At 38.2% G+C, this 24,776-nt stretch overlaps 1 protein-coding gene across 2 annotated transcripts in view; it reads left to right on the top strand.

The window, feature by feature from the left end:
* Positions 1–24,776, top strand: part of LOC127635635 (rab GTPase-activating protein 1-like) — a 129,532-nt gene that overhangs the window by 9,736 nt on the left and 95,020 nt on the right. The window contains exons 2-6 of one of the 2 annotated variants that reach the window (XM_052115798.1): positions 11,102–11,307; positions 14,335–14,364; positions 21,716–21,944; positions 22,652–22,859; positions 23,414–23,588. In XM_052115798.1, coding sequence (XP_051971758.1) covers positions 11,158–11,307; positions 14,335–14,364; positions 21,716–21,944; positions 22,652–22,859; positions 23,414–23,588 — 792 coding nt within the window. In that variant the 5' untranslated portion in view covers positions 11,102–11,157. The remainder of the gene's footprint in view (positions 1–11,101; positions 11,308–14,334; positions 14,365–21,715; positions 21,945–22,651; positions 22,860–23,413; positions 23,589–24,776) is intronic. The other variant, XM_052115799.1, reaches the window with a different exon arrangement.

Genomic DNA, 24,776 nt, shown 5'->3' with positions numbered 1-24,776 from the left:
TTACTATTGATCCTTATCTCCTCAGCCCTTTCAATAAAGCAATCCAACAATCGTTGGGTAATTCATTACAATTCAACATTTTAAATCTCCAAATCTTTGAACTGATTAACATTTAATACTTGGAAATCAGCAGGCCACACTGTTGACCAGCTGCTCTTATACTGCACATTTAAGGTGAACAAAGAAAGCACTCAGTACAGTATACATATTGAGACCAGACCTGAGTTCAGACCAGAGGAGGCGAGAGCGTAAAAATTTGCTCTGGCTGCCCTGCCAACAACGCTATCGAAGATTCGTGGACGCACTGACGTAGTTGAAATAGGTGGCAAAGTACGTTTGGAATGCTTGGTTTTGTGAACTATATTTAAAGGTCGAAACGTCGTATCTTTTTGCCAACCTATCACAAGTGGCGTATTTCCTCATGAAATCTTTTAAATATGGAAGAAATCGATGGATGGCAGAAAGTAATTCAAAGTATGGTTGTTTGTTACCAAAATAAACAAAATAAAATACATTTGTAATAATAACTGTGGTCCTGGTTTTTATTTATATCCCTGTAAGCAAACGGACAGATCGTATATTACGGGAAAACCCGCCACAGCAATAATTGGTTTCTCCTCCATTTTGTCTTCGGGACTATTGTTTGGTGGGAACCAAAGTTTACACTTTTGTGTTCTCTAGACTTCGCTAGAGCGGAGGACTTCTGTATTCCAATAGGTTGCCGCGTCAAAGCTCATTACCATAATGTTGCCCGCACTTGAACTTTCCTCTGATGCCCACAATGGCCAGGACGCGCCGGCCACGGACGCGCCGCTTCTAACCGCCGAGAGACGCTGGCTGCCATTGAAAATTAATGACTTCCGGTCGTTTTGACACACTCCATGCCTCTGGTCTGAACACACCATTACGATGTAACACAAGATATCCAAACCAGATAAGACAAATACAGCAATATTTAATGCAGGATTAAAAAAAAAAAACACATTTACTCCAGAACAGTGAAGCTCGATTTAAACATTGAGGAATGTGGTTAACTTACAAAAAATATCAAATAAAATGCAACGGTGTCTGTAGTTTTCTAAATAACCAACATATTAAGAAAAAGTGACACTTAAAGAAAGAGCAACGTTCAAACACACCCAGCATAAATATTCCTCTGGATTCTTGTTCACGTGCTGTCTCTTCTTTGCTGAAAACTTCCAGTTCTTTCTCCCGCTTTAAAACTTTGAAGTTGAGGTTGAACTCCAGGCATTCGCAACCGTCCACACACCTGACTGGGGGCGAGGTTTAGCGTGAAAGAAAATTATATCCTTGCTCACCGGAATATAAAAATATGCTGATTATGTATTGTTTTTTAAATGTATGATTTAGTTAAATATAACAGAAAAAAACAGCAGCTCTATTCTGTTTGTACTGTGAATTGATGAAAGTTCATTCAGAGGCTGTTAACGCAACTACTAAACAGTAAAGGTCTTCCTGCAGATTTGCGCCAAAATAAAGATTTGATGGTTTAACCGGACTCCTTAGCAATGCTGTGTACAATTTAAGAAATCATCAGGCCTACTGAAATATTACTTTTGTAATAATCATTATCATCATCATATTATTGTTGTTGTTGTTGTTATTATACCGGTGTATTGTAAACATTTATAAAGCAATAGCAATTATACAATTGCAGCGAAAGCTGAATTTGGTTGGAAATGTGTTATGCACAGTAGGCATGTTTTAAGTCTAAAAATCCCCAAACAACAAACTTTATCTTCATCTTCACTTATAGTAAATAAGTGGTTAAATTTTCATCCATAACTGGAGTTTGCTTTCTCCAACGGGAGGGCAGTTCCTCCCTTACTGGAACTGTTTGCAGGAATAGTCAATAAGATTGACTAAACTCAAATGAATATGTTTGCAGAGGTTTTGTTGAATGAACTTTATAGAGGGATGTGCATTTTGGTCATTTTGTCTACTTGAGTCCTCGGACTAATTACTCGAGTACTCGTGGGGCAATGACATGTACATAACTGTATATTTAATATAATACGTCTGGCTGCTGCATTGCATCTTGTTGTTCTAGTGTATCGCCTATTCATTTTTATAGGCTGTTATAAAATAATCTGTTACAAAAGATTGCATAATTAAAATATAATGCATCATATTTCATCAGTATGTGAATATTTGCTGCCCAACTCAATGAAAGAATGGGCACAACGCACGTCTGTCTGTTCTTCCTTCAGGTTATCGTAGTAATCTTAGTAAGCATGCACCAGTTATTTTTAGCGACTGTCTGAACCGTCTATTTTCAAATTGCTTTCAGTTTTGAAGATGCTGCATTCTGTTCCATTTAGCTGCACTCTGTCTAGCGGTTTGAAACACTCGCCTGCTGTATATGCGTCGAGTGCACTGCCAGACGCACCTGGTGTGTGTGTCCAAGTGTTCGCTCCTGTGGGAAAGCCGTATTGTTGCTGTATTGATTCATGAAGTATTCCATTCAACTCAGAGAGTCTGAATTTCCACCTTTCAGCTGGGGAAAGTGCAACAAATGACACTATGTCAGACTTCTAACTTGGAAACTGGTGCGGATATCTTCAACTCCCATTTCGTTGAGATGCAGGTGTGTGTTATGTCACGCAGGGCAGGGAGGTTTACAATCAGTAACAAACATTGACTTTTATTAAATAATATTCATTAACGAGCCAAAGTTCTTACATTAAATGATAATAAAACATGTTTAGCAAAGTTCAAAACATGGTTAATTACACTCTTTTGATTGTTGAATCAATAGCATTGCAGCGTCGTATATCAGTTTGGTTGCTATGAGACGTCTCTGACAATCAGTGTACCCCTCCAAACCACAACGTAATCAATCTCAAAATTTAAAATAAGCTCCCTCTTTGACACGTTTGTGTTTAGTTGTCAGGTAATTGTCACTGAATTTCGAATTAATTGAAACGTCACATCATGCGTGATCACTATTGATCATCGTTTTCTTGATCGATCATTGCTGCCATGTCCGAATACTTGAGTACTCATGCCGACTTGAAAGACGTTCTTTTGTATGTATATGCTGTAGGATATTTTTGCCTTATTGGTCATTCTGGATTGGTCTAATGTGTCCCGGTTACTTAGTAATCGTAGCAGTATGAGTTGTCGGGCTATAGTTAACCTGTTGAGGCTGTTTTGAACAGGTAGATGTACCGTTGCTATGGTGACAGCCAGCTGAACACTTTCACGAGAGAGATGACTTGTGCAGCCTCTCTCTATTTCTCTTTCTCCTCTTATCCTTTTCCCCAAGAGAGTCCAAAATATCGTCTTGTCTTTCGCTCCCCATTTGGGCTGTAGTGTCCTGAGGCAGAGAGAGTGTGAGGGAGGAAAAGCTGACAAGGCAGCCATTATAACAGCAAGAGAACAGAGCATCTGTGTATGAGAGCATCCTGTGTGTCGATTTCACATGAATCCATTAGGATATCAGTGAACAAGGCGATGAAGTCAGTTGTCTGACTATTAGTCTGTGGAAGGATTAGGGAAAGGACTTCGGCGATAACATTTTTTGCAATGTTGCATGATTGTTGACATTAGTGGTTGACCGATATATTGCAGAATCGGCCGATATTCTGACTTTTTATTGTCTGCATAGGCCGATAAATTTTCCCCTTTGGTCGATTTGTTTCTTGAGGGTGCAGAGAATCGCCTTCTTGCATGCTAATCGACTGAGACATGTTAATGACCAATCATGGTTCATTTTGTTGTTAAGTGCCATCGTGTTACTTCAATAATAGACCGGTTCATTTAAAGGGTCCGCATATCAGAGTCACGGAAGACGCGTTTGAGCTCAATGTTAAAGTGTTTGCCTGTTTCATTCTCACTCTCCTCAACAGTTCCCTGTAACTTTTAACTGTCTTGTCTAAATGATAAAAAGGCAAATATCAATAAAACTAATATCATATACCATCTGCAAATATGCAGATATCTCGTTTAAACAGATGTAATGCACGAACCTCATGAAAATCCAGTGTTTTCTTCCGTTGAGCACTCATCTAATATCTTCCTCTGAAGTGCGTATTCTATCAGCCAGAATAAAAAAAATCAGGATCAAAAGTTCCTCTGATTCACGAATTATGATGGCAATCCAAGCAGGCGATCCAGGCCGTTTGAACTGTCAGGAGGTAAAAAATCTGATGACCCAGGTAAATGTGGTCAGAAATGGATCATAAATGGTGCTTCTTTACCTCGGATTACACACACACACGAAAAAAAAGATAGCTAATGCTCATGCATGTTCTCAAGTTGATTGACAGGTGATGTCTGTAACTAAAAGGTTATTGGCTCTTTTACCTGTAAGGAGGGACTTCCTATCTACATCCGTTGGCTGCAGTTGGTCTTTCTAATTTCTACCATTACTTTTAATAGAAGTCACACATCTCTGCTAAATAGTCGCTGGTGCAACTTCAAGGTAAAAGCGCTTCACATGTACTATGAGGAAATGTCTTATTCACTATGCACTGTATGTACAATTGTTTTGATTTGGTATTTTTTGAGAAAATGCTATTGATAATGTGGACATGACTAATATGGTTGCTGGACTACAGTGTGTACTGTTATGTCCTTCCTAATATATTAACAATTTCTTAATGTGCAAATAAATTAAAAAAAATTGACGACTAAACAGAAATCGGAAGAAACTGCTATCTACCATTTAAAATACAATATCATTTTATTTGTATTCTTTTTTACAAAATTAAAGTTTTGTGTGAAATGTAATATAGTGCTTAATAAGTTTTGATTATTTATATATATTTTTTAGCAATTTTATGTTTTTTATTTACTATATTAAATTGTGTTATGTATTGGCCTATTGGCCACTCTGCTCTCTGGATATTGGCATCGTTCATTAAAAAACCCATATCAGTCGACCGCTAGTTGACATGTTAATTCAAAATGTTTAATGCAAGAGGTAAATTATAGTAAACATCTATAGTAAAATATAGTAAAAAAACAAAACAAATGCAAGATTTCTACAGTGAATTTCACTAAATAAACAAAAGGAAGAAGTAGCCTATATTAAATCATTATAATTTATATGTAGCATTATAGGCCACAGACATCCCGATTCAATATTACAACGATATTTCCTATCCGATTCCATATGTATTGCGATTTTGCAATTCTGTAAGTACTGCGATTTGATGTTTTGATATAAAAACTTTTTAAAAAGATAAAAATAAACTTTAACTCCTTTTTCTCAGAAAGAAATGTCTATTAAAGAACAGTTGTGTCTGAAATGACAATTGTTTCACTCTGTAATATATAACTTGCAGGTAAAAGGTTGGGATGTGGAAAAATAGCAAATTAAAACTGTCAATCAACCAATCAGTGTGTTGTGTGGAATAGTTAGTGCAAAGAATCCCTGTATAAAGCTGCATTATGTCCAGTTGAATTCAACAATTAAATATATACAAAGGCCTATATCATTTTAACTTATCAAACTAATTTAGTTATTTTAGAAAACAAAATATAACATATATCACCATAGGCTATTAGTATTTTCATAATGATAATTTTACAACATACAAATGGTGGCTAAAGAGTAAATTGTTCAAGAACCATTTCTGATGCTGTACTGAATGACACAACAATTCACCTCTAGTCCGGAGCAATAGTTCATCACAACCGGCTCGCTTTCGCTCAGGCCAGCACCTGGCTAAAAACCTCACGCCTGCTGTGTCATCGCCACCAAAAGTCACTGCAGAGCTGCCGGTAAAGCCACGTAAACCATGGCCCAAGCGAAGGCAGCCACATCAGCGTGAACCCCTCACACACTCACACATAGAAAAGCACGCCTCACTAGCACAGCTCCATGAAGTGGAATGTAGAGCTTGCCGATCCTTCCAGGACCTCTCCCGATGAAGGCGCAATTAGAGAGACACAATGCTGTTCCCCTCTTCCCGCTGCTGTTTGTCGGGAAAGGAATATTGTTGTTCAGAATGTTGTTTTTCTGTCTCACATTAAAACGCATGCAATTAAAAATGAGGAAAAGAATACAGCACTCATTGCACTTGGTCGAGATGCTCACACTTTTTCAATAAATTAGTGTTCTGAGATGCTTAAATCGCATGCTTGCGATGCACCCATTAAAAATGTTAACTCAGAAACAGATCTAATCGCACATCTGTCCTCAGTACTTGTGTGCATCATAGATCTGAAGGATGCGTACTTCATGTACCAATTGCACCACGTTAAAGGCGGTTTCTGAGATTCGCGTTCAAGGGAACTGCATATCAATTTACAGTTCTTTCTTTCAGTCAGTCTCTAGCTCCCCTGAGTTTCCAGAGATGGTAGAAATACTGGACGGGCCTCCATGGGAAATACAGCTGAGGAGAGCCAGAGCTGTGAAGCCTACATGTGTGGCCTCTGAAAAGAGCGCAGCGGACAAGGTTATGAACACAATTCTACAGGCTAGAGCACTGTTCACAAGACGCCTTTATGCACTGAATTGAAATGTGTTCACTAATTGGTTTTCACATGGCAAAAACCTAGTGAACTGCCCCATACCCGAAATTTGTACATTTCTTTAAGAGCAATTGATCGGGCTCTCTCCGTCAACACTCTCCACAGTTTATGTGGTAACTATAATCTGCGTTTCTCTGGACTATGTTGAATTGCGTGTGCTTTCTCTTAAGGCCGCATTACTGCTGACTTTGGCCTCAGTAAAATGGGTTGGTGATTGACAAGCACTGTCAGTCGATATTTCATGTCTGGAATTTGGTCTGGGTCTATCAAGCCACTGTCAAAACTAGGGAAAGCTTTGTGCCTAAGGTTCTAACCGCACCCTTCAAAGCGCAGGTGGTTCACCTTCAAACTGTTTTCCCTCCTCCATTTAATTTGGATGAGGTATAGACCTTGCATTTGTTATGCCCTGTGCGAGCGCTACACATATATGTTGAGCGCAACCGCTAATTCAGGCTCGTTGTGTGCTATGAAGGATACATGAAAGAATGTCCGTCTCCAAGCAAAGACTTCTCACTGGATCTATGATGTGATCGCCCTGGCTTACAAGTCGCAGGGTGTGCATTGCCCAATTGGTGTTAAAGAACATTTAACTAGAGGCATGGCCTCTTCATGAACATGGACGAACGGTGTGTCCTTACAAGACATATGTTTTGCAGCAGGATGGTCTTATCAAAAATTATTTGCAAGGTTTTACAACCCCAGATGTACCGTCTTTCTCTTTGCAAGTCCTCTCTGTCTAGAGCGCTTGCTATTTAGTTGGCCAAACAAATACTTATGCCCCTCTTTTTAAGTACGGGCTCCCTGTCATTTTACATAACCGCCTGCAAACAGACTGTTGTATTTCCCAAAAGTCACAAGTGCTTTCATTATAAATAAACTTTTATTGAACTGGTTTTGTGAAGGGGTTAATTTATACTATATGACCGTGGTTCAGATTCCATTATGAGTGTTCCCCTCTTGGCTCACCATGAGGGTCATTCACTTGCAGCATACTCATGGGACTGCGGCCTCATGTTTCCTCTCTAGGAGGGTTGTGTTATGTGGTGCAACGTGATGGGACACTGTTCCCCATGTGAATCAGCAGGACACAATGTCAAGTATACTGAATCATAAGGGAACATCTCAGTTACGTATGTCCTTGAGCTGATGGGAACTAGACATTGTGAAAGCTTGCCGCACTACAGACTCTAGAGTTCTTTGAGTTGAGTGATGCGTTCTTTGTCCCTCATTCAGAAAATTCTGAGGAATGGTGTTTGCACACCTGCTTTTATACCAATCAGCTTCGTGCCTAAAAGGGCGGGGCTCAAACACCATAGCCAATATTAGAATTGGCATTATTGTAGAAGGTTTCAACTTGGTCGTTTAGAAGGACACTCCCATATGCGTCAGCAGGATCCAATGTCTCGTTCCCTTCATCTTAGGGATCTGAGGTTACATATGTCTGATAAAATAAGAAACTTCTCAATGTTATCATGATATTCCTGATGTGTCAATTTTATATCAACAGCAATATTCTCGTAAATGTTCAGTATATTGTCCAGCCGTAATTCCACCAAAACCCATTTAGATATCAGTGAATCAGACTATGACCGCCAAATAAGCATTTTCCACGTGCTGCTACATTTCGGCTGACGCAAATTTTTTCTAGACGCGTGGACAGTCTGTGCCTTTGTGCATTGTCTGCACATCCATCTGCCCTTGACTGTGATAAAAGAGTATCACAAAGCATTTGTAGTGCGCATACATAAAACAAGTCCATACAGGCTCTTGGTCGGAGCGCTCAATCATGTGAGATATGTAACTGTAGACAGAAAAATGAAGTATACTCTTGCCTAAAGTAACTTAAAGGAATCTTCTATCTTAACCAGTAGCACAATACACACAGATCTTTGTAGGCACTCTCTGAGGCTTTTGTGCTGCTGGTTTCCGGTCATTGCACCCTAGGGAGTGTACCACTGGCTCTGGTCTCCATTAGGACAGAACACAATATGCCCAGTCAGGAAAACCGAAGCTTATTCACAAAGGCACAAAATGCCACTCAACATCCTCTCTACTGTATCCCTGCAGACTGAACTCTCTGACCTGCCATTCAACACACAACCTGCTACTGTTTGTGTTAAAGGAGAAAAGAAAGAAAAACTACTCCAAGAACAGTTGCAGCACTCTGCCTCTCTGGTAAAGGGCTCAATGTATGTGGCTTTCTGATCCCAGGTCAGCTAGTCTGCCTCTTTCTACATCAGTTTTGGGTCAGACAGATCTGTTTTGAGAAGTAGACTATTAAACGGCATACTGGCACGTTTGGGGGGCTTTTGGCTAATTTAATAGATTAGATGGTGTAGAGTGACAGGAAGTTGGTGCATGGGACTGGACGTCATGCGTGGGTTGATCCTCCATCACCCACATGAACACCATGGAGTGGTGGTGGCGTAGTGGGCTAAAGCACTAAACTGTTAAGCAGAAGGCTGTCGGTTCGATCACAACAGCCACCACCATTGTGTCCTTGAGCAAGGCACTTAACTCCTGGTTGATCTGGGCGATAGTCCCTGTAATAAGGACTATGTAAGTCGCTTTGGATCAAAGCAAAGCTGCTTTGAGAACAATAGCTTTTATTTTTCTTGTAATGTCGGTCTGTCTTGAGTGAAGACACTTGACATCAGATTGGTCTGAGGTCCCACTATTAGTTTGACATCATGATGTTTGTGTTAGCTTTGTTAGAATTTAGTGGAAATCTTTAAAGTATATTTTTGAAATCTATTTTTGCAAAGGCAAATGTTACCGAGCCTTAAAGGGGAACCCATGTATAATTAGGCTTGTTAGACAGAAGAACAACTAAATTAATACGTGTGGCTATAGCGGTGGTGATGGAAATACTTTTTAAGATGCAACTTTTTACCATGCAAACTGTCCAAAAGCCAAATCTGAATGGACCACTTACATTGATTTTCTTCATAAAATGTGAAACATGAGTTTATAGAAGAATAGTCTTGTTCTGTCTAACACATCTGTCTTTTTTCTTTTGTCTGAACTAGTGATTATACTGTCCATTGCATAGAAATTACACAGAGCGGTGGATATAACATATTTCCTGTGTTGAAGTAAACTCTCTGAGACAGCTTTATTCTCCTTTAAGAACTGAATGTTAAATGGAGACCATAAAACATTTGTTACAGGTCTTTAACCCACATTTGTGTCTTGAATTCATTGCTTCGACATCCCTTTTGTCAAGTACAGGACATTAGGGGATGGTACCACTTTGGAACGCACAGTAAATCACGCACAGGCTGTTTGTTTAAAGAATACAGGGCATTCTTCTGATACTTCCAGTCTGTGCAGTGAAATGGTGCAGCTCCTTTTGTTAGTGTGACCATGTCTGGACTTGTATGTTCCCATTGTTTCTCTCCCATTGCCAAATATAGTTCATTATTGACCCTCTGCCAAAACCTGTCTGCTCTTTCTCATATACACACAGGTATCTAACATGAACAATTCTTTCTTCCTTTCTTTCTTTCAAAACATCAGCCATTTGTGATATCACATAACGTTATTGACTTTTGTTTTTACAAATCAAAATAGAAATTACGTTTATAAAATTGTATTTACTTTCGACTTTAGTTTTGCCATACTCAGTCATGTGCAGTGTAATATAAACACAGCATAGAATGGGCAGCACAATTCGCAATCCAAAACACCACTGAGTTTGTTTGTCATTTGAATATTGCCAATGCCCATTTCCTTCCTAGATTATCTTTTGCATAAACACACATTAGGAGTATACATTTCTAGAAATACACCTCAGGCCCAGAGATATTATAGCACTGTAATGTACATAACTGATATCAAAAATATGATGAAACATAATTGTTTCAATAAAATATAATAAAATGCGACGGGTCACGCAGGGACTTCTGGAAATGCCCAATTATTGTTTTTCAATATAAATTTTTTTCAGCTATAAAAAAAATCATGTAACGTCTTGTTAAACATAATATTAATTATATGTTAACTATAAATCATAATTTTTATTTCTAAAAACAATTAAAACATTTTAGATTTTAGAAAAAAATAAAAAATAATATAACATGTATTGTCTTAAATAAAATATAGATAATTTTTATTCTTAACTGGGAGGTAACTAGAAGTTAATCTAATGTGAAAATGATATATTGTTTAACATGTGAAGTATTTATCATGGTAGTATTTGTTGGACTGCCTTAAATTTATGCTGATTTAAAAACATATATATTTGTGTTACGGTAATTCTACAGTGTTAAAAGTGTAAAGTTACAGTGTTAATATTCAATATTTTCTTAAGTTTGATTTTGAGGTGAATTTTGACTCAGACATATTGTTGTGATATTCACTAGTTTATGATTTTCGAATATTTTTAGAATCTAGTTTACAAAGACTGATGAATGCCTAAAGATCAGCATTTTACTAACTTTACCCGCCATTTCTTTTACTATTCATTTTGGAATATTCTCCTTGCACGCATCTCTTCCTCTTTAGCCTTTATTTAATATCACGGTTTGAACTAGGCTTTTTTTTTCATTTCCTCATTGTTTTTTCATCTTATTTCTATTTATCTTTTCTTTTCCAGGTAATTTTGCTCATTAAACTGCCATTCATGAGCACGTCTGGCTTGGTTTAGCAGTCATGGATGACAAGGCCTCGGTGGGGAAAATTAGTGTGTCTTCTGACTCGGTGTCCACCCTCAACAGTGAGGACTTTGTCCTGGTGTCCCATCTGGGGGACGAGACACCCTCCACTAATAATGGTAGCGATGATGAAAAGACAGGACTGAAGGTAAGAGTAGACAGATTAACAGACTGGGTGATCGTCTAAATTTGTCTAATAGGTCACCCAAAATTAAAAATTCTGTTATCATTAACTCGCCTTCAGGTCCTGTACTTATGACTTTTTTTTTTCGTGCGTAAAAATAAACAATTCTAAAGGTTAATGTGGCTTTTATCCATATAATGAAGGGAATGGGGACTGTGGTTGTCAAGCATCAAAATGTCAAAAACACACCATACAACAATCAAAAATGTTGTCTTTATTACTCGTGCGCTATATTCCAAGTCTTCTGAAGACTTTTTTGTGACCAAATGTAAGACGATATTTACTGAAAATCATTCCTTTGCTGGAACTTTGAAAATGAAAAAAAGACATTTGTGTGAAAACCAGTAGTGCTTTGCCTGAGTCACATCAACAGGCCATTTTTGTAGTCTGTTTGAGGGTAAGATTATTAGTGAATAACAATTTTATTAGCAATCTCTTTTTTTGTACAAATCTTCAGACTTCAGAATACTTGGAGTGTAACTCACAAGTTCTATTGACTATTTTTTGTCATTTTGGTTCTTGATGACCTCAGTTCTGTTTCACTTTCTTTATTTGGAAATGAGTGACAAAAATATTCTTCAAAATGTCCTTTTGTGCTCCATGAAAGATAAAAAGTCATATGGGTTTGGAACAACATGCAGGTGAGTAAATGATGACAGTTTTTTCAATTCTGGACAGTCTGTTCCTTAGATTAATTAGTAATTAATTAGCAAGTATAGTTTGCTCTACCTAGTTAGTTTGTTTAAATGTGTTTTTGTGTCAATCAAAAGCAGAAGAATTTTGCTATCTGGTCATCCTCATTTTACATTTTGTTCTTCTTCTCCGCTCGTGCCGACTTGTCAATTCCCACACGATTCCACACCTTACGGATGCTTTCAAGATGTTTGTCCATTGTCTATCACTTTTCATAAATTGAACCAGTTAAATGATATCGACATGAGTGGATTCTTTGTCCATGTGCCACTACACACCTGCACTTTTAGATATGCGTAGAAATGCACTTATGTTCCATAGTGCCATAGCAGGCCACAGTATGATGTCACTCATATGTTATCCACACAGAATACCTGCCACTACGCCACTCCAATCCTACCACTTTTTTGGTCCTTTCTTTCACCATGCTTGAATATTAATTTCACCATCACTCTTTTGCTTTCTGCTTGACTTAGGTCTGTTGTTGAATCATCGTCATCCATCTTTGCTTTCGATCGTGGTCATGGAACTCTGTAGTCTTCTATTTTAACAAAAAAGAGAATGCTCTTTCGCTGCTCATCTTGATTTGTTGTTCTCTTTGAAAGGCTTTAAAGGGATAGTTCACCCAAAAATGAAAATTCTGTCATTATTTACTCACTCTCATGTCATACCAAACTTATTTGAATTTGTCGACCAATAACTCTTTCCATATAATGAAAGTGAATAACGACGGGGGCTGTTGTGAGAGAGACAGACCAGATTTAAAGGAATAGTTCACCTCAAAATGAAAATTCTTTATTTACTCACCCTCATGCCATCCCAGATGTGTATGACACTCTTTCATCTGCTGAACTCTTTGAAGATTTTTAAAAGAATTTCTCAGGGGCCTAGGTAGCTCAGCGATTAAAGACGCTGACCACCACCCCTGCAGTCGGAAGTTCGAATCCAGGGTGTGCTAAGTGACTACAGCCAGATCTCCTAAGCAGCCAAATTGGCCCGGTTGCTAGGGAGGGTAGAGTCACATGGGGTACTCCACCACCCGGATTGAGACAAGTCACTACGCCACCACGAGGACTTAGAGCGCATTTGGAATTGGGCATTTCAAATTAGGGGAGAAAAAAAATTCTCAGGTGTTTTGGTCCATACAATGCAAGTGAATGGTGACCAATTTTGAAGCTCCAAAAATCATTTAAGTCAGCAGTGTAAAAGTAATCCATAAGTCTCCAGTGGTTACATCAGTATCTTCAGAAGTGATATGATAGGTGTGGGTGAGAAACGGACCAATATTTACCATAAATTCTCCTTCCTGCTCAGTCAATCTCCACTTTAACTTTCACTTTCAAATTCTTCTTGTGTTTTTGGTGCTTCACATTCTTCATGCATATTGCCCCTTACTGGGATGGGAGAAGAATTTCTAGCAAAAAAGGACAAATATTGATCTGTTTCACTCCCACTCCTATAATAGCACTTCTGAATATATGGATTAAAACACTGGAGTCAAATGGATTACTTTTATGCTGCCTTTATGTGCTATTTAGAGCATCAAAATGTGTCCCTACAATGCAAATATTAACTTGCATTGTAGGGACCTTCAGAGCTGAAATATGCCTCTAAAAATCTTCATTTGTGTTCTACAGAAGAAAGTCATACACATCTGGGATGGCATGAGTGCGAGCAAATGATGAGAGAATTTTCATTTTTGAATAAACTATCCCTTTAAATCTTTATTCACTAAAAATCTTCCCCTCCATTATATATTTCCATCCATTTCTCACATAAAGCTACCATATGGCTTCATAAGACTTGAAATATAGGGCACATGCTTCTTTTATGGTGTGGTTTTACGTTTGGAGCTCCCAGTCCCTATTCACTTTCATTGCATGGAAAATAGCTCTCAGGACATTCTACTAAACATCACCTTTTGCATTCCATGAAAGAAAGAAGGTCATATGGCTTTGAAGCAACATGAGGATAACATTATTTGACATTAAAATTGAAATGATGAACATTTACTTCATAATTATGGATTAAATAATGTTAAAATGTTTTGTTTTGGCTGAACTATACCTTTAATTATTCAAACCAAGATCAAAATAACTGCACTAGTTAGGTCAAACCACTTTCTATTGCACAGTTAAGCTATATGCCACTTGAGTGCAACAGTACATAGTTACATCAGCGATAGCACATGATCATACAGTCTGTCAGTTGTCACATATGGATAATTCTCAGTTAACCCATTACTCTCCATCCTCTGACTTTTAAGGGTGTCTCTTAAACACTCTGTTTGTTACACAGGTGATTTCTGAGGAAGGGGTCAGCTTTAAGGTCAGTCTTCTTTATTAATTATTCTCTCTTCCTCTGTGGGGGTACTGTGTCTCCGTGCTTTGTGTCTGATTGGCTGATCGGTTTGATTGGCAGCTCCTATAGTCTGTGCAGTGGCTGAATGTGGGGCATAGGCAGGACTTAAGACAATGTGGTTGCTTGTGTAGTGCCCATAGAATTTTTGTAGGCTGCTGTTTTGTTCGTGATGCTTTCACTGTTTCAGGCCTAGTTTACTCTTAGGCCCTGTCCCAAATGGTGCACACGATGTGGTCCAAGACTCCTTTGCAGACAAGTGTTGTTACGAAATTAGAAAAAAATTTCAGTAGTCTGTTCCAATACCAGTGAAATTTCACAATTCCTGATACCAATTTCTATACCACATCAAAATAGCTAATTGAATATGCTACTTTATTTAAAAAGATAAATATTAATTTAATGTTAACTCATGAGTGTTACTAAAATTTGTATTATTTATTTTTTTAAGTAATTATTGAAGTAAACATTCATAATAATATATAACTAAGTATAAACATGGAATATTGTAATAGAAACAAAAAAATGTATTAAAAGTCAATAATATTCTATGATTTACAGTGGATATAAAAAGTCTACACACCCCTGTTAAAATGCCAGGTTTTTGTGATGTAAAAGAATGAGACAAAGATAAATCATGTCAGAACTTTTTCCACTTTTAATGTGACCTATAATGTGAACAATTCAATTGAAAAACAAACTGAAATCTTCATGGGGAAATTAAAAACCTTACAATAACCTGGTTGCATAAGTGTGCACACCCTCTTATAATTGGGGATGCGGCAGTGTTCAGAATTAACCAATCACATTCATAATCATGTTAAATAGAAGTCATTACACACCTGCCATCATTTAAAGTGACTCTGATTAATCACAAATAAAGTTCAGCTGTTCTAGTAGGATTTTCCTGACATTTTCTTAGTTGCATCTCAGAGCAAAAGAGGGATCTCATTGTTGAAAGATATCAGTCAGGAGAAGGGTACAAATGAATTTCCAAAGCATTAGATATACCATGGAACACAGTGAAGAGTCATCATCAAGTGGAGAAAATATGGCACAACAGAGACATTACCAAGAACTGGAAGTCCCTCCAAAATTGATGAAAATATGAGAAGAATACTGGTCAGGGAGGCTTCCAAGAGGCCTACAGCAACATTAAAGGAACTGCAGGAATTTCTGGTAAGTACTGGCTGTGTGCTACATGTGACAACAATCTCCCGTATTCTTCATATGAATGGGCTATGGGGTAGGGCGGCAAGACGGAAGCCTTTTCTTACAAAGAAAAACATCCAAGCCCGGCTGAAGTTTGCAAAAACCAAAAACACAAAAATGTGTTATGGTCTGATGAAACCAAGGTTGAACTTTTTGGCCATAATTCCAAAAGGTATGTTTGGCGCAAAAACAACACTGCACATCACCCAAAGAACACTATACCCACAGTGAAGCATGGTGGTGGTAGCATCATGCATTGGGGCTGTTTTTCTTCAGCTGGAACCGGGGCCTTAGTCAGGGTGGAGGAAATTATGAACGGTTCCAAATACCAGGCAATTTTGGCACAAAACCTTCATGTGTCCGTTAGAAAGCTGAAGATGAAGTTCACCTTTCAGCATGACAACGACCCAAAGCACACATCCAAATCCACAAAAGCATGGCTTCACCAGAAGAAGATTAATGTTTTGGAATGGCCCAGCCAGAGCCCAGACCTGAATCCAATTGAACATCTGTGGGGTGATCTGAAGAGGTCTGTGCACAGGAGATGTCCTTGCAATCTGACAGATTTGGAGCGCTTTTGCAAAGAAGAGTGGGCAAATATTACCATGTCAAGATGTGCCATGCTAATAGACTACTACCCAAATAGACTGAGTGCTGTAATAAAATCAAAAGGTGCTTCAACAAAGTATTAGTTTAAGGGTGTGCACACTTATGCAACCAGGTTATTGTGAGTTTTATTTTATTTTATTTTTTTTTCAGTTTGTTTTTCAATTTAATTGTTCACATTATAGGTCACATTAAAAGTGGAAAAAGTTCTGACACGATTTATCTTTGTCTCATTCTTTTACAACACAAAAAACTGGCATTTTAACAGGGGTGTGTAGACTTCTTATATCCACTGTATATTAACAACATAGTGGCAGGTATATTAGGCTACATTTACACTGCAAGGTCTAATGCACAGATCCAATATTTTGACACTTTTTTCATCCTGTTTGCATTCACATAAGACATAACTGTCTCTTTATTTTAGGGATTCCTCTTAACGATTCCAGTTTCTTAACGGTGCCATTCATTATTCTTTTTGTGGTTTTGAGGAAGAATATTTAGAATTGAAAAAAGCTGTTCTTTTTTATTTACTGCCCTCAGCAGCCTGTTATCACATGATTAGATGATTTCATATTTTAACAGAACAGATAATTGTAAAAGGTGTGTTTAAATAGACTTTTTAATAAATATAGCCCTATTTTATGAATTCATAATCTTTTTTAAATACCACTAGTTACAACAAAACTTAGAATGTGTATCTAAGTACTACAATTCTTGGTGCATTTTAAATCAGACATGATGAAATGAATAACTAATGAATAGGTTAAGTAAGTTTTTGATTCACTGAAAAGAACCGTGTAATTAGAGTTATTCGTTCAGAAGGCAGCATGGTATATTTTGCGGTGAAGATTCAAAAGAACTGACCTAAGGCTAAAATTGTGCTAAATAAGATGCAGTGCAACGGATAAAACAGAACGTGGGTGTCTCGGGGTGCATTTAAAGCTTGAATTTCCTTTTAAATTAACACAGTGTCTGAAAAAATGCATTGTTACTGCACAACACGCAAACAAAAAAAAACATGGTGCAACGGTCAGAGACGTCCGTGTAGTGCATACTTGCATAGAAAAATTCTGGTGCATTCGAAGTGTATGGCACCCAGTCGTGAATGTCTTGGTGATTGTGTCTTGACTATGCCTTGCTCTCATATCAACTGTATTAAAATAAAAACACTTTGGTACAGCTGTTATTATTAAGTTTGTGTCTGCGGTAGTACAATAATACCAGTGTAGGCTACTGTGAAACACTAAGTTTACAAAGAAGCGTTTCTTTTCTCGTTTAATTTTTTTACTTGCTATTTTAGAATATAAACTGGCTACATCTTTTGACAAATTTTACACACATTTGAGTTAACAGCCCCATATGTTCTTCACAATAAACAATAACTTTAACACAGTGCTGAGTGGTTTATATTGATTTGTTGCACCCCCTTGTGGAAGTTGGACAAAGTCAGTTTAAAACTCTGATGTCTTGTAGATTTTTACCACTACCTGAAAGACTGTCTTTAAAATTAGAAATAATTATAATATTGGAAAAATGTAATTTAATTTCTCAGCCCTGTTGACAGCACAATAACTGACTCATGACAGTCATTCCTTTGGGAATCGTGCTACACTGGTCGCTCTAAATTATTTGCGATGCTAAACCGAAAATCATGAATATCGTTCAGTTCTTTAATTCTATTAAAATTGGAGCTGGTTCTTAATAAGAACCTGTTCTCAATTCACAACCCTAGTTTACATTAAGATTTAGCAGGACGGTCATTTTCACCATGAAGCATATTTAACCGTTCATTCACACATCCATATCACAAAATTTAAAGCAAGGGTATACTTTGTTTTTCCACATAACTTTTCTGGTACCCATACTCTCTTGACTGTGCACACTATGACTTCTTTAGTCCATTCAATGCCAGGCACATGTGTAGAAGCAGCCAGATCACACTGAAATCAGAAAGAGTATATCGACTTTTCTTTCATCAAAATTGGTATACGTTGACCGAAATTTCGAAACTCTGCCCCCAGTGGCCAAAGCAGTAAGTTTTGTTGGGCATATGGGCACGTGTGAACCCCATTTATGTCCAGGAGAGGTCGCCAAAAGCTGGTAGTGAATCAAGAAGTTTTCAGCTGTACAGGATGTTATACAATGAAGAGAAAATCATATATTTATAGATTATATCCTCCAACCCATACCTTACCTTAACCATTAGTGGAGTAAAAAGTAATGTTAGAGGGAATAGTGAAGCTTCCAAATCATACTCTTCATTTAATATTCCCGTTGGAAAGGAAACAAATTGAAACCACTACAAACATGTGTGATAAGAATGCTTCATGTTAGTGTGTCGGCATACAGTTGCTGATCCTGGGGTACCGAAACTATTGGAAACTTCATGGTGACTTCACATGTGATCATGTTGGCAGAAGACACACTCAGACATGGACAAAAAATATTTGGATTGCACTCGGGAAGTCGGTGTGGACTATGCTGATTTCGAATGTATTTTATTTTTATTAAATTTGGAATGCCCAATTTCCACTACTAAGTAGGACCTCATGGTGGCGTGGTTACTCACCTCAATCCCGGTGGCCGAGGACAAGTCTCAGTTGCCTCCGTTTCTGAGACAGTCAATCCGCACATCTCATCATGTGGCTCATTGTGCATGACACGCAGAGACTACGGATGTGGAGGCTCATGCTACCCTCCACAACCCACAACCCATTGAGAGCGAGTATCAGTAATCGTGACCACAAGGAGGTTACCCCATGTGAATCTACCCCCCCTAGTAACTGGGCCAATTTGGTTGCTTAGGAGACCTGGCTGGAGTCACTCAGCACACCCTGGATTCGAACTCGCGACTGCAGGTGTGGTAGTCAGCGTCAATACTCACTGAGCTACCCAAAAAACTATTGTTAATACCTTACCTGAAGATCAAAGTCATTGTTTTGAATTAGTCTTCTGCTTAATCCTCTGCTCTTGCTGAACCTCCTGCCTTTGGCCTGTGCAATTCTTACGAGAACTTTTCAGTCTTGAACATCTGGCCTGAAATAAACACAAATCAGGCCCTCTTTCTCTTCTCCTCTGTCAATTTAACAAGAATAACAGGAATCTGAAGTTTAAGTCCAAAACGTCAGGAGCATCTGCTGAATTTGAACTGGAAGAACCAAATGGAAACCAACATTTTCACACTGATCACATTGAGTTCAAATCCAGCTTGAAATAAATACATTCAATAATGCTGTGAATAAAAGCAATGTTTCAGATTCAGTACAAGTTAAGCTTTATCGACAGCAAAATTCTTTCAAATTACATAAACATGTATGGGACTACTAGGCAGATGAATGACATGTCATGCGTTACCAATGTTATTCCTGAGGATGGAGTTTGCTTAATATAAACAGTGTTTTACGGTTAGTTAGGTAATGTCAATTTCTGGTGTCCTTGCACATATTGCCCTTTAATGGCTTTACATGGTCAGTAAGTGATTTGTTTTTGTTTTTTGATGCTTGGAGTACCACCAGCATATTTTTGAGAGTTGCAGGGAGAAATCAGCACAGCTCCAGACAAACCAGGAGCTGTTCAAAGACAGCTGTACAGAGCACAACTCTGAATGCAGGAGTCTCAAGACACATAACATTTCACACTAAATATAATGACACATCTACACCTGCATACAGTATATATCATATTTAACGCATTGATTCAGTGCAATTAATTCTATTAAATTAACATGTTAAAAACAGGGATGTTCATGAGTAATCGGTTGACCGAGTAGTCATTCAGCTTAAAATAATCAACTAGTAAAAACACTACTTGAATATTGCAATTTCATTTTGTGCATTTGCCTTCCATGGGCAACAGTGAATCTCCTTCTCTTTCCTAAATCTTGCTGTTACAACTCAATGCATTGGTTGTTACTGCAATTGCACGACATTGTTAAAGGAGTTGTTAACATAAAATAACATTCTGTCATTATTTAAAGCACTTCAGAAGACTTGGAATGCATGTTCTTTGTGCAAGTGCAAATGTTACTTTGTCATTTTTTTATCTAGATGTTTTTGTTTATGCAAAGTGGTAATTTGCTCATTAGAAAAACAGGTTAAAAGTTTGAAGCTTGAAATTAAATTCTATGTGTTGGAGTACTCAACTACAAAATTACTCAAAATGCCCATCCCTAGTTAAAAAAATGTACCCAATTAATCATGTCCCCGGACTGTTATTTGGAATATTCATACCATTGGAGCAATTCAGGCTCGAAATACCACCTGTTTTTAGCAGGGGTCAATAAGCGAGACTCCAGCTGTACAGAAAACAAGAAAGCACACTCAGGCTTGCTTGCTACTCAACCAAAGTGAGACCATCTAAAAGTGTCTGTCTGATGCATGTGTACATTGACACATCCTTAGAAAAGCCTTGGAAGTCTTCCAAGAATTTGAATTGCAAAATGGATTGCTGTGGACTGTAGGCCAATGATAGGCTTATGTTCAATAATATGGAAATAAACAATATATTGCCTAATAAAGCTACTTTTTGAATTGTCTTAGCATTACTCGTCTGCATGTCAATGCATTTTAATTATCTGGATTATAATTGTAATAATATATATTTTATTTATAGTCACTTAAATACAACTATTTATAATTATTAAATCATTGTTGAATTATTGTTGTTTGAGGGGCTTTCTCAGCAGATATTTATTATATGCGATTAAGTGCAATTCATTTGATCAACCAATTGGCACATCATGTAATGAATTCAGTTGAAATTTGAATTGATTGACAGGCCTAATAATACACTGCCTGGCAAAAAAAAGTCACAGTTTGGATGTAAGGCAGTGTTATGGTCTGGGGTTGCTTCAGTTGTTCAGATCCAGGCTCAGCAACATTATGCAGGAATAAAATGAAGTCAGCTGACTACCTGAATGTACTGCATGACCATGTCCCATCAATGGATTTTTTTTCTTCCCTGACAGCACGGGTATATTCCAGGACATCAATGCTTAGATTTATCGAGCTCAAATTGTGAAAGAGTGGTTCATTGACGACAGGAGAGTTGAACCACTCCGTAAGGTCTTCTCCAGCACAACCCAGAGACTTGCAATGGGGTTTAGGTCAGGACGCTGTGGTGGCCAATTCATGTGTGAAAATGATTCCTCATGCTCCTTGAACCACTCTTTTACAATTTGAGCCCGATGAATCTTGGCATTGTCATCCTGGATTATTCCCGTGCCATCAGGGAAGAAAAAAATCCATTGACAGGATAACCTCATTCAGTACATTCAGGTAATCAGCTGACTTAATTTTATTGCCACATAATGTTGCTGAGCCTAGACCTGACCAATTGAAGCAACCCCAGATCATAACCATTATTGAAATCCACTCAACCAAGAACATTCCTTAAATTTTTGTGGTATTGTTTCATCATCTGTTTTGTTTGTTTTTGTGGCTCCACAGTACTGGACTCAAATGCATTGCAGAATACTAATGGGTTGTGTGTGTGTGTTCAGATCGTGGGGAACGGCAGTGAACAGCAGTTACAGCTGGAGCTGGAAGATGTGCTGATGGACCCTTCTGTCACTGAGCTGGCTGTTGGACCGGACCCTTCGGGAGGGGAAGATCATTGCTACCCTAACACTGTTGCCCCGCCACAGTCCTGTCTGACACCCCCTAAACTTGAAATGATGCTGCCTGTTCAGGGGCCTCAGGAGAGCGAACTCAATGAGAGATCTTACAGGGGTAAAAAGAAAAAAAAAGTTACTCCATCCTACTGCCACTCTGCTATGAACAGAGGCATCTACAAAGTGTTGTTTGGCAAATCTGTGTGAATAAACTGCCTATTGTGCTGCAAAATAAATGACACACTCAATTACACACTAAAAGCCTGTTCACAGAAATTCTAATGTCCTAAATGAGTCTAGTTGAATTTTGGCATTCCTTGAATTGTTTTTTTATTTTTATTTTATTATGCATAATTGTAATTTATTTTTCAGACCTAGCCAGTTAGTAAACAAAATGGCAACTTATTACAGTGTGGTGTTTCTGAATCATATCAGCAGTGTGTTTTGTGTGCTGAAAGTTCAGGTTGAGTGTGAATAAGGTTTAAATTAAACTGTTAATGTCACTAAATAGAATCCATATGCACTCAGCTCCACCTGCTGGTCATTGGTTTTCAAGGCACATTCCTACATGTAAAGTCATAGTCTGCGTTGTTACAAAAAAATAAACATGATTCTGTTTTTATGAGTTTTTTTGTTTTGTTTTTTTTTTGTCAGAAATTCTGTAAATATTTTCTACTACCCAAATATTTAATTTCAAAACTATGAACATTAAAACCAAACCATGGATCATTTTTGAAATGTACAGTGCATGCTGTATGTGAAAGCTTAAATCATGAATGTTTTAACTTGTCTCTCTGCCTGTTATCTACCCATAATCGCCTCTAGATGAGCCCTCTGAGATGAGTCCCAGTACTCCTGTCCTGGACGAGGACAGCGTTGTGTTCAGTAAACTGACATATTTGGGCTGTGCTTCAGTGAATGCCCCTCGCAGTGAGGTGGAGGCTTTACGTATGGTCAGCATCCTTCGCAGCCAGTGCCAGATGCCTCTGGACATCACCCTCTCTGTGCCTGGTGTCTCTGAGGGCACCGTCAGGTACTCTGGGAAGCAGGGCTATAGTGGGAGGGGTGGAGCAGAAGAAAGACAGTGATGGCCAGGGCTGGACTGGTAATCTGGCATACCGAGCATTTTCCCGGTGGGCTGTCACACTTTGGGGCCGATCAGGGCAGGACTGGCCATCCAGAAAACTGAGCGGCCCTGTGTGTCGGCCACGAACCGGGTGGAATGGGCCACGATAAAGGCGTGTAATGCAGAATGGACCACAAAATGGCGCCGCAATATGCAGAAAAGGACAGCGAATAACCCCCCCTTGGGCCAGCTACTATATAAATTCTCGGCCCGATTTCTCTTCCCAGTCCAGCCCTGGTGATGGCTATGTTTATAATGGCATACTGTCATAGAACTACAACTACAAGTAATGCACTATGTGTACATGCACAAAGTATGCAGATTATCTGCATGAAAACAAATTGCAATGCATCATAAAAATAGTGTATGTATATACTGTATTTGTTTCTGAGACTTTTATCTGCAAGATGAAAACTGGACAGTTTTTCTTGATGTAAAACATTTTTTTTTATGCCCACCAGGTTACTGGACCCTCAGAGCAGCACTGAGATTGCCAGCTACCCCATTTACAAGATCCTCTTTTGTGTTCGCGGCCACGACGGGACACCAGAAAGCGACTGCTTCGCCTTCACTGAGAGCCACTACAACGCTGAGATCTTCCGCATCCACGTCTTCCGATGTGAGATCCAGGAGGCGGTAAGACAAACAAATACTTATAAAATATTTTTTGCAATGTTATATATATATATATACTCCACCATCTTAAATAAAAATGTTCTCTGAGCTCGTCATAATGTATTCCGGTATTGCTTTATCCATGCACACATGTGATGCTTCCTTAGATTGTTGACAAAACGAGGTATCATAATACTGTTTTATAATGTATATTGTACAGACTTTTGTGTCAGGAACACACTATTGTTGCTGTCTTGGTAGGTAGCTTACTAGATTTTGGAACAAAACTGTTGATTAAGGAAATAGTGGAATGACATTTGGTATGGATATGATCTTGGATTGTTTTCTTTTTTGTTTGTTTTTTTGTTTTTTTCATCAATACTCCATATTATCATGGAGAAAGAGCATCCCGTTGCTGATAATTGTACTGCACTTTTAGGTTTCAACCAGAAGAGGGAGCTTTGTTTTTAATTGATAATAAGCATGCTTGCACATTGGAGGATCACACTTTTTGCTTCGATTTCTGTGTGACGAGGCCTCAGCTGTAATCTTCAATTTGGCCTAACATGCTCCAACAATGATCCAGTCCTTGTTATACACACACACACACACACACACACACACACACACACACACACACTACAGCCAGTAGGCTTAAATTAAGTCTTAAATTAGTTCTTAGCATTTGTGCATCGTAACTGAAGCAGTTGTAATTTGTGTTGCGTGCTTGTGTGTGTGTTAAAGTTCATTAAAGTTTGAAGGGGGCATTCATTTTAAAGCTATGAAATCTAAATTTAACCTATGTACCTGTATAATACACATTTCTGGTCTTATTGTGAACTGTTCATCAGTGCACATCAAAGAAAAAATTTTCTTCAAAATGTAACAACTTGCACTGCTTCAGAAATTACATTGGTTTTCGGCTGTTATCAACACTGCTGTGCAGACCATTCCTTAATGTCTCGTGTTGACCATTGTTAACCAATGTTTTATTTTTGACTTGAATTTCAGAGGTGAATCTTTGTGTTTAGTAAAACATTAAGCCAAATGCACACAACAAGATTGAAGCTCATCGCCCTGCACCCAAGTATTTGCTTTTTCAAATTTACTGCTTGGACTGTTATTTTGTTTTAAAGCCGTAGGTACAGCAAAGTTTTATCTCCTGTTTTAGCAAATTGGTTGATTGACTGGTGAGTAGTTGCAGATTCT

This window comes from Xyrauchen texanus, chromosome 43 (genome assembly GCF_025860055.1).
Source record: "Xyrauchen texanus isolate HMW12.3.18 chromosome 43, RBS_HiC_50CHRs, whole genome shotgun sequence".
Classification (NCBI taxonomy): Eukaryota; Metazoa; Chordata; class Actinopteri; order Cypriniformes; family Catostomidae; genus Xyrauchen; species Xyrauchen texanus.
This window is presented reverse-complemented; position numbering and strand designations above follow the sequence as displayed.